The sequence below is a fragment of the Tachyglossus aculeatus genome, chromosome 9 (assembly GCF_015852505.1).
Source record: "Tachyglossus aculeatus isolate mTacAcu1 chromosome 9, mTacAcu1.pri, whole genome shotgun sequence".
In the NCBI taxonomy this organism is placed as follows: domain Eukaryota; kingdom Metazoa; phylum Chordata; class Mammalia; order Monotremata; family Tachyglossidae; genus Tachyglossus; species Tachyglossus aculeatus.
The window spans coordinates 30,610,308-30,629,407 of NC_052074.1; the positions used below are offsets into that span (position 1 = coordinate 30,610,308).

A 19,100-nucleotide genomic window follows, 5' to 3' on the forward strand; every position below is an offset into this window, starting at 1 on the left:
CCAGCCTACCAGTGCAGAGCACTTTACTAAGTGCTTGAGAGTACAATAGAGTTAGTAGACCAGATCCCTATTCTCAAGGAGCTAGAGTCTAAGGAGAAAGTCAGCCATTAAAATAAAATATAGGTAGGAGGAAAAGGAGATATCTACCTGTGGTAGTACATAAGTAATGGCAGATATTCAATATGTGTATTTGCTAAAGGCTACGTGGCCAGAGAAGCAGCGTGGCTCAATGGAAAGAGCACGGGCTTTGGAGTCAGAGGTCGTGGGTTCAAACCCCAGCTCCGCCAGTTGTCAGCTGTGTGACTTTGGGCAAGTCACTTCACTTCTCTGGGCCTCAGTTCCCTCATCTGTAAAATGGGGATTAAGACTGTGAGCCCCCTTTGGGACACCCTGATCATCTTGTAATCTCCCCAGTGCTTAGAACAGTGCTTTGCACATAGTAAGCGCTTAACAAATGCCATTATTATAATTATTATTATTATTATTATTACAGGAGGTGGTGTGAACTTAAGTGGCAGTTAAGGGGATATAAGCGGGGAGAATTAGAAAATAATTGGGGGAGACCTCCTGAAGGAGGGCTTTGCTGTTGGAACCTTGGTCTGCTGGATTTGAAGTGGGAGGGAGTTCCAGGTGTGAGGGAGCTCCTCTTACCGTGATAAGAATCAGCCTCTTCAGAGAAATCCCAGCCTCTCCACAGTCTAGACAATGTACTCACTACTGGCCAGATCACCTTTCTGAACCATCACACAGCACAAAAATCTCCAGTGGCTAAGTCATCACCCTCCACATCAAGCAGAAATGCCTTACTCTCGGCTTCACGGCTCTCCCCAAGCTGGCGTCCGTCATCATCCACGGATCGTCCGAAAGTTGGGTCCAGGTAGTTCCCAGAGGCTAACGGGCTTTTGTGTAAAAAACCAAGAATGAAATGGAGAACAGAGGTATCACCCAAGTTTTCCATAACGGTAACTAGTCGACAGCACGTCTGCTGTTCCGGGTTAAACAGAAGGCACGATGCTGGCTTCTGAATCTAGATCTATAAATATATTTATTATTATATATAACAAGAACTTAACAATAAACGTAAACTATGTACAATACAATACAGATAACCCTGTTTTATAGTATTCACAGAAATAGCCAGTTTTGCTCCAGTGTGATAGGATGAAGAGATAAGCGAAATTGGAAATGTTGTATGTGTTTAGTCCTTTCGACAGCTAGCACCTCCTTTGGAGGCAGACACACACCAACGCTAAAATTAGTCCTGCCCCAGGCAGTTAGAAACTTGTGCTCCAATCTGTAGGTTCACACTTCCACCCTGTTCGACATAAATACTTTTAATAAATGACATACAATGTATGTAGAATCATTGTGCTTATTACTTTTGTAAAAAAAGAATAAATAACGTTCAAAACAACCGCATAGCGAAGATGGGCTCGTCACTGACCCAAAAAGTGACGGGAGTCATCGGAGAAGTTGATGCCGGTTTCAGCGCCGGTGTCGTATTGTGGGTGCGGCTAAACACGGAAGGGTACACGTTTTGTTCTGATCTGCTCCTCTCTATAAGCGATAGCAAGGTGAGATTAGTCAGTCATGGGTACCGATCCTCAACGCTGCATAAGGTCAGTCCTGTTGGATTAAAAGCGGTTAATGGATATTTGGTATCAACTTCGGCTCAAGAGCGAGACGTCAGCCTCTCCCACGCCCTGGAATAGAAACTGTGGTCGTCATTTGAGGTTTTGGAATCCGAGACCCTCAAGGAGGGACCCGCGGCCCTCTCCCTCTCTTCTGGGAAGAAGACAGGACATCCCCTTCTTTTCCCCAATCCCATTTTTCTTTTCCGGCTACTGCTCTCCCGGAGCTTGGCTTCCGGCTTGTAGCCGCTCGGCCTCGGTAGTCCTGTCGCGTTTAGAAATTCGGAAAGGCCGCCCACGGGGTGCGTGCTCTTGGGCTCAACCCATTTGAGGGTGCAGTTATCAAAAATAGAGTCTCCTGTGCTACCGCTACACTTACTCTGCTCACGGGTGATCCCATAATCACTCCCAGGCTGAGTCTGGGCCTCACGTTTGCCATTGTTTGCCCGGTTACAGGGCTGACAAAAAGACAGGCGTCTTTGAAGTCTGGAGAGAGAAGCTCGCCTTCCTTTTCCCACGGTCATGAGGTAAGGCTTCCACGACTTGCCCTGGAGTTACAAAGTTTGTCATTTTAGTGCCTAAGAGGGTGTGGTTTTCTCTTCAAAAAATAAAGATTATGGTAAGTAGCTCTGTGTAGAAAAAATTAGAGTTTGTACCCCTCTTAGTAGTAGTCAGCTTCTATCAACAACTTGCAGAAGACACAATGGGGTCATTCCTAGAGTCACCTGTTTCAACCCTGCACTTAGCCTTGGGAATTGAAAGAAATTCATATTGGATTAGCAAAATGATGTCCAATCTCATTTCCCCCCCGTAGCTAAAAAAATAGGAAGAAAAAAACGAAAGAAAAACCCCACGTAGGGCTTACAGACCCTCCTGCCACCCTTTCCGTCCTGCACCAGAGACTTACAATATTAATTTCCTCTGGTGGAAGACTCACATCAACCTTAAAGCCTCGTGCCACACAAGATAGAATTTTTGTTTTTCTCTCATTGGCATTGCAAATATGGATTTGGTGAAAACACAGAGAGGAAGCCAAGTGGTTAGGACCCTTTGACCTTATCCCAAAAGATCCCAGTGAGTAACACGTAAGAGGATAACTAATCTGCACAAGTTACTTGAGAATCAAGCTTGCTCTGTAGGAGAGACCTCGATTCTCTCCCCACCCAGTGAAAAATACGGGAAACCCTATTGCACCCGGGGTTGATCGAAAAGCCTACGCTCATAACAAGTGCCACTCCGATATCAAGCGACACACTTGTACCGTAAAGTCACACTATCGTACATAGCACGGAGCGCCGCGCCCCCTGGTTCACCAAAAGGTGAGGATGATTTTTCTACATTCAATGTAGAGAATATTCAAAAACGTTGAGCGCCGTAAGTTCATTGTTTGCATTTGCTCGCCTCGGCTAATTGCGTTCGCCCCCTCACCGGGAAAAAGCCCAAACCTCTCAGCATCAGCCGCTCTGGATGTACTTTTTAATGACGACGCAGCCGTGCCGGAACACGGGGCAGGGCATGTTCGGTAAGAGCGTCCATGAGTTGGTCTTGGGTTCGTAAGCCTCCATGTTGCCCAGAGCAGGCCCCTCGCTGCTGACGATCCCGCCGGTTGCATAGATCTTGCTGTCGAGGACCACCGCACTGCCGGCAGAAAAAGAGGGGAGGGGGATTCAGGTGGCGCTCAGTAAGTGGCACAACCCTATCAGTTACGATCCCGTAAACTCCCACGGCCGATTCCTCATCCCCTTTCTCCGCCATGGCCAATGCCATCGTCTCTCTCCCTTCTGTTTGTCCACTCTTCCCCACAGCTCGCCATCACTACCTCGCTCATTTCTGAATTTCTTGCCTCTGACCCCTGGATCACGGATTTGAGTAGCTTGTAATAGTAATGATGTCATTTGTTAAGCGCTTACTATGTGCACAGCACTGTTCTAAGCGCTGGGGGGGGATACAAGGTGATCAAGTTGCCCCACGTGGGGCTCGCAATCAATCCCCATTTTACAGATGAGGTAACTGAGGCTCAGAGAAGCTAAGTGACTTGCCCAAGATCACGCAGCCGTCATGTGGTGGGGTCGGGATTCGAACCCATGACCTCTGACTCCAAAGCCCGGGCTCTTTTCACTGAGCCACGCTGCTTCTCCAGCGCTTAGTAGAGTGTCTGGCACATAGTAATAATAATAATAATAATTACCGCAGAAAAAAGGCTCAGTACAACCCATCACCACAGTTGGAAATACAATCACGTATCCTGCAGCTCCCCCCGCAATCCTCCCCTAAATAAGACTTATGCACATAGGTTTAATAATCATAATAATAATGATGATGGCATTCGTTAAGCGCTTACTATGTGCAAAGCACTTTCCTATGCGCTGGGGAGGATACAAGGTTGTCCCACGGGCTCACAGTCTTAATCCCCATTTTACAGATGAGGGAACTGAGGCCCAGAGAAGTGAAGTGACTTGCCCAAAGTCACACAGCTGGCAATTGGTGGAGCCGGGATTTGAACCCAGGGCCTCTGACTCCCAAGCCCGTGCGCTTTCCACGGAGCCACGCTGCTTCCCAACGTATCAGCCACTGAAGAAGCAGCAATACCAATGGGAAGTTGCATGGACTCGGGAGTCGGAAGGACGTGGATTCTAATCCTGGCTCCGCCACTTGTCTGCCATGTGACCTTGGGCAAGTCACGTCACTTTTCCGTGCCTCAGTTCCCTCGTGGATAAAATGGGGCTGAAGACTGTGAGCCCATGTGGGACAGGGACTGTGTCCAACCTGATTATCTTGTATTTACCCTAGTGCTTAGGAAAGTGCCTGGCACGTAGTAAGCACTTAAATACCACAACAATTATTATTATTTGACATCCCATAGAATTTCTAAGTTGCCCTGTTTAGGAACAAATGGGGAAAGAGTGCACATTTGTTAAGCACTTACTATGTGCAAAGCACTGTGTTCTGCACATAGTAAATGCTCAATAAGTACCACTGATTGCTGAAATGGCCAAAGTGGGAGAAATTTCTATTCAGTGCATGGTATCAGTTCTGTCACTGTCCAATTTACTCAAAACAAGTGCTATTCTTTCAGGGCCATCCTGAACTTCCAGGACATAACCACCCCCAAAATGTACCTTCTGTAAATTTCCCCACAGCAAAAGTACACATGATAATGATTATTTTATTTTATTTTATTTTGTTAGTATGGTTGGTTTTGTTCTGTCTCCCCCTTTTAGACTGTGAGCCCACTGTTGGGTAGGGACTGTCTCTATATGTTGCCAACTTGGACTTCCCAAGCGCTTAGTACAGTGCTTTGCACACAGTAAGCGCTCAATAAATATGATTGATTGATTGACTGATTGATTGATAACCACTGCCCCGAAAGAATAGCACTTGTTTCGAGTAAACTGGACAGCAACGGAACCGATATTATGCACTGAATGGAAATTTCTCCCACTTTGGCCACTTCAGCAATCATTTAATGGTACTTATTGAGCACTTACTATGTGCAGAGCACAGTGCTTTGCACATAGTAAGTGCTTAACAAACATTATTATTATTATTATTATTATTGTTATTATTAGAGAAGCAGCATGGCTCCATAGAAAGAGCACAGGCTTGGGAGTCAGAAGTCATGAGTTCAAATCCCTTCTCCGCCACTTGTCAGCTGCATGACTCTGGGCAAGTCACTTAACTTCTCTGTGCCTCAGTTCCCTCATCTAAAATGGGGATGAAGACTGTGAGCCCCACGTGGGACAATCTGATCACCTTGTATCCTCTCCAGCGCTTAGAACAGTGCTTTGCACATAGTAAGCGCTTAACAAATGCCATCATTATTTATTATTATTATTACTAGGCACTTGGGAGGGTACAATATAGCAGATTTGGTAGAGTTCCCTGCTCACCTTGGGCTTATAGGCTAGAGTAAGGTGCTTATGGGTGGGGAAAATAAACCTACTCTTTTGTACTGTAGTATCCCAGTACTCTGCACACAGTAAGAGCGTAACAAATACCACTGATTGAATGAATATCGTTTTCTGATCGAACTAAAATAAGTTCATAGGTACCAGACACTGCAGAAAGAGGTGCCCAGCAAACACCCACACACAAATAATAATAATAATAATAATAATAATGATGATGGTATTTGTTAAATCTGTTCTTTTCAAAGATCACACTGCAGATCAATCAATCAATCGTATTTACTGAGTGCTTACTGTGTGCAGAGCACTGTACTAAGCGCTTGGGAAGTACAAGGTGGCAACATAGAGAGACGGTCCCTACCCAACAGTGGGCTCACAGTCTAGAAGGGGGAGACAGAGAACAAAACCAAACATATTAACAAAATAAAATAAATAGAATAGATAGGTACAAGTAAAATGAATAGAGTAATAAATATGTACAAACATATATACATATATACAGGTACATATATGCAGATGGTAAGAGCCTGTCCACGTAGCAAGATAGAGGTTCACCAGGTCATGTTTTGAACCCCTTGAGTCAGTACTGCTGTTCATTCATTCATTCAATCGTATTTATTGAGCACTTACTGTGTGCCGAGCACTGTACTAAGCGCTTGGGAAGTACAAGTTGGAGTTATCAGCTATCACACGACCAATATCCCAAGTCACCTACTCGCACAGACTTGCTCCCTTTATTCATCCTTGCTCCCAGCCTCACAGCACTGACATATATATGTAATTTTATTTATTACTGTCTTCTCTATAATAATAATAATTATGGAATTTGTTGAGTGCTTACTATGTGCCAGGCACTATACTAAGTGCTGGAGTGGATACAAGCAAATTGAGGTGGATGCAGTCCCTGTCCTGCAAGGGGCTCACAGTCTTCATCCCCATTTTACAGGTGAGGTAACTGAGGCTCAGAGAAGTTAAGTGACTTGCCCAAGGTCACACAGCAGACAACTAGTGGGGCCATCATCATCATCATCATCAATCGTATTTATTGAGCGCTTACTATGTGCAGAGCACTGTACTAAGCGCTTGGGAAGTACAAATTGGCAACATATAGAGACAGTCCCTACCCAACAGTGGGCTCACAGTCTAAAAGGGGGAGACAGAGAACAAAACCAAACATACTAACAAAATAAAATAAATAGGATTAGAACCCATGAATTTCAGACTCCTAGGCCCTGTGCTCTCTCCATTTCACCTTGCTGCTCTCGGTCTCCCCCTCTAGACTCTACGCTCATAATAATAATAATAATGGCATTTATTAAGCGCTTACTATGTGCAAAGCACTGTTCTAAGTGCTGGGGGAAGTTACAAGGTGATCAGCTTGTCCCACGGGGGGCTCAAAGTCTTCATCCCCATTTTACAGATGAGGGAACTGAGGCCCAGAGAAGTGAAGTGACTTGCCCCAAGTCACACAGCTGACCATTGGCGGAGCTGGGATTTGAACCCATGACCTCTGACTCCAAAGCCCGGGCTCTTTCCACTGAGCTACACTGCTTCTCTAATGGGCAGGGTACGTGTCTATCAACTCTGTTATAGTGTACTCTCCCAGGTGTTTAGTACAGTGTTCCACACACAGTAAGAGCTCAATAAAGTAGATTAATTGAAAAAATACCCGTGATAGATTGATCTCCATCCGCAGCCGCGGGGTTGACCTGCTCTCGGCAGCATTAGACACTGCGGCGGAACTCACACCTCCCAGGCAAAACCCAGAGCTCTTCCCGTTTTTATTCTAATGGGCCAGTACAGTGCCTGGCACATAGTAAGCACCTAACAAATACTATTAAAAAAATGATATAGTGTCACGCACGTTTAGCTACTTACTACAAAGTAAGGCATCAAGACCTTGCAACCCCTGACTGAAAAAGGGCTTTACAGAAACATACATTCATTCATTCATTCATTCATTCATTCAATCGTATTTATTGAGCGCTTACTGTGTGCAGAGCACTGTACTAAGCGCTTGGAAAGTACAAGTTTGGACGGCCCCTACCCAACAGCGGGGCTCACAGTCTAGAAGGGGGAGACAGACAACAAACCAAAATATTTAAACCAAATAAATCAAGTGCCAGCTTGTACTTCCCAAGCGCTTAGTGCAGTGCTCTGCACACAGTAAGCGCTCAATAAATATTGATTGATATACAATCAATATACAATATTGATTGATTGATTGATATACAAATCAAGCCAATTCTGTTAAATACGATTGATTGATATACAAATCAAGCCAATTCTGTTGTACTCTCCCAAACAGTTCAGTGCACCTGTTTATTTGCTTTGATGTCTGTCTCCTTCCTTCTAGACTGAGAGCCCGCTTTTGGGTAGGGATTGTCTCTATTTTCAATCGTATTTATTGCTATTTATTTATCTCTATTTATATTTATTTATCTCTATTTGTTGCTGAACTGTACTTTCCAAGCACTTAGTACAGAGCTCTGTACACTGTAAGCTCTCAACAAATACGACTGAATGAATAAATACGATTGAATGACTGAATAAAGTCAAGGGACTTTGGGATAAGTCCCTTTTAGACTGTGAGCCCACTGTTGGGTAGGGACTGTCTCTATGTGTTGCCAATTTGTACTTCCCAAGCGCTTAGTCCAGTGCTCTGCACATAGTAAGCGCTCAATAAATACGATTGATTGATTGATAAGTGGTGGGATGCCACGGGTGAAGGCCAAACCGAACACTTCTATCCGTCACAGACCGGGAACCACTCTTTTTGTTCACTGTTAAGACCTGGGGTGCAGTTGAGATGGCTTTCTTGGAAATACTCTGAAGAATATGAGATTTTGTTGCTACGGAATATGGCAGATTTAAGCAATGGCATTAGTAGCCTTGGACAAGTCACTTCACTTGTGAGTGGGACTGGGACTGCGTCCAACCCTATTTGCCGCTCCACCCCTTGTACATTGCCAAGCATATAGTAAGTGCTTAACAGATGCCATTTTTTAAAAAAGAAACAAAACAAAATTTGGCTTCAGGATGCTGCTAGAGATTTCCTCCCTTTGTGAGGTAATTCCTCTCTTCCCACCCTCGCGGCCAACAGTCTGGGGGCGGGAATGAAGAAACAATAAGGATGCTAGTGTTGGGACTGTTGACAGGCACACGTGACGGATTAAGCGTACACGTGCTGTTACCAGAGCAACACAAAATGGTCAGGCAGAGCACAACCCACTCCGCGCTTTCATTAGAGAAGCAGCGTGGCTCCGTGGAAAGAGCCTGGGCTTTGGAGCCGGAGGTCACGGGTTCTAATCCCAGCTCCGCCAGTGGTCAGCTGTGTGACTTTGGGCAAGTCACTTCTCTGGGCCTCAGTTACCTCATCTGGAAAATGGGGATTAAGACTGCGAGCCCCCCGTGGGGCAACCTGATCACCTTGTAACCTCCCTAGCGCTTAGAACAGGTGCTTTGCACGTAGTAAGCGCTTAATAAATGCCATTATTATTATTAGTGACGTGTAACGCTGAGGTTGGGAGGCCCAGCCCACTGTTGGGTAGGGACTGTCTCTATATGTTGCCAATTTGTACTTCCCAAACGCTTAGTACAGCGCTCTGCACACAGTAAGCGCTCAATAAATATGATTGATGATATATTCCTCAGGGGAATGTTCTTTCCTTCCAGAAAGCTGCCCTCTCCCCAGCAGACTCTAAAGCTCCTGAAAGGGGGGATATCCAAACTGAGCTGTCCAGACCAACATTTTATAGCCCGTGTCCCAGGCTGCAGAACACCAGCTCAGGCAAAACTGTCCAAACCCTAGTATTTCCACCTCTGGCAAACACTCCATAAATCTGCTGCTTCACCCACAGGAGATTCCCCCAGTCCCCACAGACTGTAAGCTCTTTGTGGGCAGGGAACATGTCTGTTTATTGTTCTGTTGTACCCCCCCCAAGTGCTTAGTACAATGCTCTGCACAAAGTCAACGCTCAATAAATATGACTTAGAACAGTGCCCAGCGCTTAGAACACTGCCCAGCGCTTAGAACAGTGCTTTGCACATAGTAAACGCTTAATAAATGCCATTATTATTATTATTATTATGATTGAATGAATGACACAGTCTCCTCCTCCTCAGGGAGGGGGAAAAAAAGGGCTCCCTTTGTCCCTACTGCTGGTCCCTTCTGCCTTCAACAAGGAGCACCTCAACAAGACAAAGAAGAGGGGGGATTCACGTTCTGTTGGAGGGCGAGGGGATGAGGCTTAAAGAAGGCAGTTTTCATCCCTCAGCACTTCGCTAAAGGTCTGGAATCTCCAAGCAACCATCTGCAGGGGCAGGGTGCCATGCTAGCTCCCTGGAATTGGCTCCAGAAAGGTCATTAAGGCCGCCACATAAATCTGCCGTACTCACTCGCACGAAAATCTCATATTATTCAGAGTAATTCCAAGAAAGCATCCAAATGCACACAAGGCCCTAATGGTGGACGAGAGGGATGATCCTGGGTCTATGGGGAAAGAAGGCAGAGCACAGGGCCTGGGTTCTAATCCCCGCTCTGCCACGTGTCTGTTGTGTGACCCTGAGTGAGTCACTTAATTTCCCTCTGTCTCAGTGACCTCATCTGTTAAATGGGGATTAAGACTGTGAGCCCCACGTGAGACATGGAATGGGTCCAACCTAATTAGTTTCTATCTACTTCAGTACTTAGTACAGTGTCTGGCACAAAAGAAGTGCTTGATTAATAATAACAATAATAATAATGATGATGATGGCATTTGTTAAGCGCTTACTATGTGCAAAGCACCGTTCTAAGCGCCGGGGAGGATACAAGGTGATCAGGTTGTCCCACGTGGGGCTCACAGTCTTAATCCCCATTTTACAGTTGAGGTAGCTGGGGCACAGAGAAGTGACTTGCCCAAAGTCACACAGCTGACAAGTGGCGGAGCCGGGATTCGAACCCATGACCTCTGACTCCCAAGTCCAGGCTCTTTCCACCGAGCCACGCTGCTTCTCTTAATAATGGTATTTATTAAGCCCTGACGTGGGGCTCACAGTTTTCATCACCATCACCGTGTGAGCCCCACGTGGGACACCTTGATCACCTTGTATCCCCCCCAGCGCTTAGAACAGTGCTTTGCACATAGTAAGCGCTTAACAAATACCATCATCATCATCACCATTTTCCAGATGAGGTAACAGTGGTTACCTCATAAGTTAAGCGGTTACCTCATAAGATGAGTTACCTCATAAGATAAGCGGTTAAGATAAGTTACCTCATAAGATAAGATAAGCGGTTACCTCATAAGATAAGTTAAGCGGTTAAGGTCGCACAGCAGACAAGCGGCGGAGCAGGGATTAGAACCCACGTCCTCCGACTCCCAAGCCCGTGTTCTTGCCCCTAAGCCAATGCTGCCAGTCTCTAAAACCACAATTCCAGTAACACCACAACACCACTAATTCCGCAATTATCGATATTAACAAATACCATTAAAAAGGGGAAGGCTAGGGCCCGTTACAGGACTACGTGTCAAACACGGAGACCGGAGGGAGTCTGGGGTTATTCATCTCTACAGTCTAGCAGGAGCGTGTTGATCAGGACGGGAAGGAGAGTTCTCATGGCAACACGGCTCGGCTCCAGTCAGGAGTAATACCGGCACAAACGCACCAATTTTCCTGATTCCCAAGCAAGGCTATCTTGGAAAAACAAAACGAAATTCTAGGTCCTTGAATCCCACGAGGGTGGTGGTAGCGCCTGCCCTCTCCCCCATCGGAAAGCCCAGTAACGCCCACAACCTCTTTTACTCATCTCGACACACTCCGTTTGCAAAAGAGCATGGGCTTCACACCCTGACTCCCATAGCGCTAAGACCTTTTAGGGAGAAACGGAGCCAACTCTGCTCGCTCTCCACGAGGACCCCGAAGGATGACTGAAATGCGCAGCTAAAACTTGAGAAAGTTTCATTTTTCACCCTCAGCCGAGGCCAAGACTTATCCCCTTTTCCCTAAGCTTTCTCTTTCCTCGGAATGCTCAGGGGAATCAACACACAGGCGGTAAAATGGCCAAAAGAAGAATTCAGACACTTGACTATTCGACAAGCAGCGTGGCTCAGTGGAAATCAATCAATCAATCGTAATTATCGAGCGCTTACTGTGTGCAGAGCACTGTACTAAGCGCTTGGGAAGTACAAGCTGAAAGAGCTCGGGCTTTGGAGTCGGAGGTCAAGTGTTCAAATCCCGGCTCCGCCACTTGTCAGCTGGTTGACACTGGGCAAGTCTCAACTTCTCTGTGCCTCAGTGACCTCATCTGTAAAATGGGGGTGAAGACTGTGAGCCCCACCTGGGACAACCTGACCACCTTATATCCTCCCCAGTGCTTAGGACAGTGCTTTGCACATAGTAAGCGCTTAAAAAATACCATCATTATTATTATTACAAGTAGATAGTCGGGTCTGGAAGGGAACTTTGCTTATGCAAAGTTTAGACTGTGAGCCCACTGTTGGGTAGGGACTGTCTCTATATGTTGCCAACTTGTACTTCCCAAGCGCTTAGTACAGTGCTCTGCACACAGTAAGCGCTCAATAAATACAATTGATGATGACGATGATGATGATGACTGTCTCTATATGTTGCCAACTTGTACTTCCCAAGCGCTTAGTATAGTGCTCTGCACACAGTAAGCACTCAATAAATACGACTGATTGATTGATTATGCTGGAAGGGAAGCAACTCACTTCAATCAATCCATGCTATTTATTGAACACTTACTGAATGCAGAGCACTATCCTGAACGCTCGGGAGAGTACAAGAGACACACTGACCCTTCCTTCCCACTAGTCCTATAAATACTATGAAATCCTATTGATGGATTTAATTCATTCATTCAATCGTATTTATTGAGCACTTACTGTGTGAAGAGTACTGTACTAAGCGCTTCCCCCAGTCCCCTCATCCTCCATCTTTGTCCAGCTGTGGAGTTAAAGAGGCTGTGGAGGGGACAGGAGGCTTTTGAAATGGGATCGGTTGAGAGGCCTCAGTTACCTCATCTGTAAAATGGGGATTAAGATTGTGAGCCCCCCTTGGGACAACCTGATCACCTTGTAACTCCCCCAGCGCTTAGAACAGTGCTTTGCACATAGTAAACGCATAATAAATGCCATTATTATTATTATTATTATTATTATTATTGTTATTATGGATGGCAGGCAAAGATGAAAATGAAATGGCTTTTCAGGTGTCTGTTCTTTCCCTCTCCCCCTCCCTTCCTTCCAGCACCATTGTAAACACTGGGGTAGAAACAAAATAATCAAGTTGGACACAGCCCCTGTCACACACAGAGGACTCGCAGTCCAAGTTGGAGGGAGGAGGATTAGTCCCCATTTCCCTGATGAGGCAACTGAGGCACAGAGATACTACTACTAATAATGGCATTTATTAAGCGCTTACTACGTGCAAAGCACTGTTCTAAGTGCTGGGGAGGTTACAAGGTCATCAGGTTGTCCCACGGGGGGCTCACAGGTAATTTGTCTCCTCTTGGTTGTGGTCAGGGAACTTAATAATAATAATTTTGGTATTTGGTAAGCACTTACTATGTGCCAAGCACTGTTCTAAGCTAATTAAGCTCTTATTAAGCTCTAAGTTCTAAAAACTCCCCATTTTACAGATGAGGGAACTGAGGCACAGAGCTGTTAGGTGACTTGCCCAACGTCACCAAGCAGACAAGGGGCAGAGCCGGGATTAGAACCCAAGTTCTTTGCCTCCCAGACGCGTGCTCTTTCTACTAGTCGAAACTGCCTTTCTTGGTTGGTAGCGGGTTGATGACACTGTATTAACCTCCCAGGAATCCGTGATTTCTTTCGCTGCCCTGGACGGGGGTCGGTGGGAGGAGGGGAGGTGGGAGAGACTCAACCAAGACTCAACCATCTGGAGGCTGGTGGGAAAGTAGCAGGTTGTACATATTTATTACTCTATTTATTTATTTATTTTACTTGTACATATCTATCCCATTTATTTTATTTTGTTGGTATGTTTGGTTTTGTTCTCTGTCTCCCCCTTCTAGACTGTGAGCCCACTGTTGGGTAGGGACTGTCTCTATGTGTGGCCAGTTTGTACTTCCCAAGCGCTTAGTACGGTGCTCTGCACATAGTAAGCGCTCAATAAATACGATTGATGATGATGATGATGAAGCAGCCGCCCGGAGGAGGGGATCAGAGGAGGCTGTGTGAGCCTCAGTTACCTCCTCTGTAAAATGGGGATTGACTGTGAGCCCCACGTGGGACAATCTGATCACCTTGTATCCCCCCCCAGCGCTTAGAACAGTGCTCTGCACATAGTAAGCGCTTAACAAATGCCATTATTATTATTATTATTATTATTATTATTATTATTATTATTACCGCCTCCTCACAGCTGTCTGCCCGCCTGCTTTCGGAGGGTGGCATAGGCTGGTAGCTCTCAGCCAGCTGCAGGCCTCGAGATGTCTCCACCTGCCCCTCGCCAAGCTGAGGCTAAACTCTTTTCAGCGCCGGGAAAATAATCCTCGGCTCTGAAAAGCAAGAACGGCAAAAAACGTTCCCCAATTAACCTCGAATCTCCTCCCCTTCTATGCCCCAACTGCCTACAGACGGCAGGCACCACCTATGGAACCCAAACCTTCCATGCCACTTCTGTTTTATCTCATACACCTTACACTACTGAAGCAGCGTGGCTCAGTGGAAAGAGCCCGGGCTTTGGAGTCAGAGGTCACGGGTTCAAGTCCCGGCTCCGCCAGAGGTCAGCCGTGCGACTTTGGGAAAGTCACTTCACTTCTCTGTGCCTCGGTGACCTCATCTGTAAAGTGGGTATAAAGACTGTGAGCGCCCCTTGGGACAACCTGATCACTTTGTAACCTCCACCGCGCTTAGAACAGTGCTTTGCACATAGTAAGTGCTCTGCAAATGCTATCATTATTATTGTTATTATCCTATGGGTGTTAAGTCACTGTCCCTAGGTTACAAAGCAGGCCGGTAGCAGAGCTGGCATCAGGAATCAAGTCTCAATCAATCAATCGTATTTATGAGAAGCAGCGTGGCTCAGTGGAAAGAGCCCGGGCTTTGGAGTCAGAGGTCATGGGTTCGAATCCCGGCTCCGCCACACGTCTGCTGTGTGACCTTGGGCAAGTCACTTAACTTCTCTGAGCCTCAGTTCCCTCATCTGTAAAATGGGAATTGAGACTGTGAGCCCCACGTGGGACAACTTGATCACCTTGTATCCCCCCAGCTCTTAGAACAGTGCTCTGCACATAGTAAGTGCTTAACAAATGCCATCATTATTATTATTTTTATCTAGCTGTAAAATTTATTTTAATGTCTCTCCCCCCCAGATTGTAGATTCTCTGAGGGCAGAGACCACGTATTCTCTCTGCACACAACAGATGCTCAATAGAGAGTACCAATTAGGGGCACGGGAGCCGGTGAGCCAGCCATCCTTGATGGTTCCCTCCGCTGTGACCCTCTTTCTGGCCATCGTCCACAAGGACTTTGAAACCTTCCTGAATGGCTGGAGGGGAGGAGGCCATTCCCTCCAACCCTCTTCCCATAAGTAAGTTACGCGACCCCCGACCTCCCTCTGCCCCTCCGCCAAGCTCGCTCTCTTCCTCCCTTCAAGGCCCTACTGAGAGCTCACCTCCTCCAGGAGGCCTTCCCACACTGAGCCCCTTCCTTCCTCTTCCCCTCGTCCCCCTCTCCATCCCCCCCATCTTACCTCCTTCCCTTCCCCACAGCACCTGTATATATGTTTGTACATATTTATTACTCTATTTATTTTACTTATACATATCTATTCTATTTATCTTATTTTGTTAGTATGTTTGGTTTTGTTCTCTGTCTCCCCCTTTTAGACTGTGAGCCCACTGTTGGGTAGGAACTGTCTCTATGTGTTGCCAACTTGTACTTCCCAAGCGCTTAGTACAGTGGTCTGCACACAGTAAGCGCTCAATAAATACGATTGATGATGAAGTAAGCGCCCGGCTCCGTCTTCACTCACCACCACCAGAGAGAACATATCTCAGAGATCTATCCGTGGTATTTATTGAGCGCTTATTGTACGCAGGGCACTGCTAATGGCTTGGGAGAATGCAATATAATGGAGTTGGTAGACAACTGGTTGGTAGTGCAGCAGCATGGCTCAGCAGCCAGAGCGTGGGCTTGGGAGTCAGAGGTCACGGGTTCTAATCCCGGCTCCGCCACTTGTCTGCTGTGGGACCGTGGGCCAGTCACTTCACTTCTCTGTGCCTCAGTTCCCTCACCTGTAAAATGGGGGTGAAGACTGCGAGCCCCATGTGAGACAACCTGATTACCTTGTATCTCCCCCAGAGCTTAGACCAGTGCTTGGCACATAGTAAGTGCTTACCAAGTACCAAAATTATTATTGTTATTAAGTTCCCTGACCACAACCAAGAGGAGACAAATTACCCTTCGAGGACCCCAGGGAAGGCTGTGCTTGGGAGCCTTGATGTCCATGCCGAGATGCTGGGAACCTTTTTAAGACTGGATTCAAGGGCCTGTTAGCTACTGCAAAACAAACACACACACACACACACACTCTCTCTCTCTCTCTCTCTCTCTCTCTCTCTCTCTCTCTCTCTCTCTATATATATATATATATATATATTTCAGGGCCAGGAAGAAGCTTCTGGTACAGCATCTATGCTCCTCACAACAACAACATTCCATTAGAATATATTTGGGGGGGTTCTTCCTGAGAAAACCTTACACGCAGGGGGACAGGCACATATTCTCATCCCTATATTAAAGGAAGGGACACCGAGGCACAGAAAAGTACCATGAATCGCTCACGGTCCCACAACAAATCAGGAATGAAGGAGAGACAAAAACCCAGAGCTTCACCACTACCACCGTTTTGTCCCATTGGCACATCCCTCCATGTGCCCCTCTACCTAGTGACCCTTCCAGGCATCATTTCCCATCCCTCGGGTGAGTGCGCTGGGGACAGTCTGTGCCCGGCGGGGAAACTCGTCCCTTTTAACCATCTGGTCAATCACCGCCAGCCTACCCAGCTTCGTTTCCCCTTCAATTCCCACTCTCAGCCCGTCCCCTGAAATCTCCCGGCCCCCAGGCCCTGTCCGGACAAATCTTGCACCTCCAAATCCATCCTGGGTGGGGTTTTCTCACCTGCAGAACTGCCGGGAATGGTTCATGTTGGGGCCGGCCTTGATGCTGCCTTTCTCTGGGTCGTAGATGGTGGTTGCTCTGGCGTAAGCCCCTCCCAGGATGAAGATGAAGCCATTGAGGGTGACGGCAGGCGCGTATTTATTATCTGTCAATGAGAAACCGTACCGAGATCAGTTCCCGGGAGTCCGGTTCCTCGCTCGCTTACAGCTAGGCCAGGGCTCGCCGGCTCGATTGGGAGCCATCCAGGTGGCAGCCTGGAATGTTCACCGTTCCTGATGGGCAGCGATCGCCCTGGCCACTGTAGACAGTGACGACCCACGTCCTCAGTGAGGTTAAAAATTCCAGGGAGGGGAAGAGGGGACAAAGACGGAGGTGTATTTATTGCCTCAAGGGATGGAAAAGTTCAAACGTACTCTAAGACTGAGCCCCTTCCTTCCTCTCCCCCTTGCCCCCCTCTCCATCCCCCCATCTTACCTCCTTCCCTTTCCCACAGCACCTGTATATATGTTTGTACATATTTATTATTCTATTTATTTATTTATTTTACTTGTACCTATCTATTCTATTTATTTTATTTTGTTAGTATGTTTGGTTTTGTTCTCTGTCTCCCCCTTCTAGACTGTGAGCCCACTGTTGGGTAGGGACTGTCTCTATGTGTTGCCAGCTTGTACTTCCCAAGCGCTTTAGTACAGTGCTCTGCACACAGTAAGTGCTCAATAAATACGATTGATTGATTGATTAATAATAATAATAATAATTATGATGGTATTTGTTAAACACTTACTTGGTGCCAGGTACTGTACAAAGCACTAGGGTAGATATAAGCTAGTCAGGTTGGAAATAGTTCCTGTCCCACATGGGGCTCCCAGTCTCAATCCCCATTTTACAGTTGAGGGAATTGAGTCCCAGAGAATAATAGTAATAATGATAGCATTTGTTAAATGCTTACATGTGCCAAGAACGGTGCTAAGCACTAGGGTGGATACAAAGCAAGTCAGGTTGGACTTGGTTCCTGTCCCACGTGGGGCTCACAGTCCCTTTTACCCTTTTACAGTTGAGGCAACTGAATCCCAGAGAATAATAATACTAATACTAATAGTATCGAATCTGTATATATGTGTATATATATATATATATATATATATGTTTGTACATATTTATTACTCTATTTATTTTACTTGTACATATTCTATTTATTTTATTTTGTTAATATGTTTTGTTTTGTTGTCTGTCTCCCCCTTCTAGACTGTGAGCCCGCTGTTGGGTAGGGACCGTCTCTATATGTTGCCAACTTGGACTTCCCAAGCACTTAGTACAGTGCTCTGCACACAGTAAGCGCTCAATAAATACAATTGAATGAATGAATGAATATATATATATATATATATATATATATATATAATGTTTGTATGTATTTACTACTCTATTTTACTTGTACATATTCTATTTATTTTATTTTGTCAATATGTTTTGTTTTGTTGTCTGTCTCCACCTTCTAGACTGTGAGCCCACTGTTGGGTAGGGACTGTCTCTATATATATGTTGCCAATTTGTACTTCCCAAGTGCTTAGTACAGTGCTCTGCACACAGTAAGCGCTCAATAAATACGATTGAATGAATGAATGAATAATGATAGCATTTGTTCAACGCTTACATATGCCAAGCACTGTACTAAGCGCTGGGGTGGACACAAGCAAATTGGTTTGGACACAGTCTTAATCCTCATTTTACAGATGGGGGGACTGAGGCCCAGGGAAGTGAAGTGACTCACCCAAGGTCACACAGCAGACAGGTGGCAGAGCCAGGATTGGAACCCAGGTCCTCTGCTTCCCAGCCTAATGCTCAATTCACTAGGCCATGCTGCTTCTCTACTTTAGCAGGACTGAGATTCACCTCACAGACCTGCTCAAGCAAAACGACCAGCCTTTCCCGCCCCATCATCATCATCCATCCTATTTATTGAGCGCTTACTGTGTGCAGAGCACTGTACTAAGCGCTTGGGAAGTACAAGTTGGCAATATATAGAGACAGTCCTTACTCAACAGTGGGCTCACAGTCTAAAAGGGGGAGACAGAGAACAAAACCAAACATACTAACAAAATAAAATAAATAGAATACATCCAGACTGCCTGTTTCCCTGGGATAGAGCTTTCTCTAGGCTGTGGCTGACGACGTATGAGATGGAAAGGGGCCTCTGGGAATTCAGCATCAAGACGGCTGAAAGCGGAGGAATGATGGAGCATCTGTCAGGCCTGGGACGCCTGCGTTTTCGAACCTCAACCAATCCATGGTATTTATTGAGCGCTTCTGTGTGCAGAGCCCTGCACTTAGCACTCGGGAGAATACAATAGCAGAAATGAACACAGTCCCGGCACGCAAGGAGCTTTCAGTCTAACTTCCAACACTTG

At 46.2% G+C, this 19,100-nt stretch overlaps 1 protein-coding gene across 2 annotated transcripts in view; it reads right to left on the reverse strand.

Annotated features, from left to right (window-relative positions):
* Positions 1-1,096: 1,096 nt before the first annotated feature.
* Positions 1,097-19,100, reverse strand: part of KLHL29 (kelch like family member 29) — a 540,646-nt gene continuing 522,642 nt past the window's right edge. Inside the window, exons 13-15 of one of the 2 annotated variants that reach the window (XM_038751895.1) lie at positions 16,693-16,837; positions 3,077-3,269; positions 1,097-1,557 (exon numbers count right to left, since the gene is read on the reverse strand). In XM_038751895.1, coding sequence (XP_038607823.1) covers positions 3,086-3,269; positions 16,693-16,837 — 329 coding nt within the window. In that variant the 3' untranslated portion in view covers positions 1,097-1,557; positions 3,077-3,085. Of the gene's footprint in view, positions 1,558-3,031; positions 3,270-16,692; positions 16,838-19,100 lie in introns of those variants that run through there. The other variant, XM_038751894.1, reaches the window with a different exon arrangement.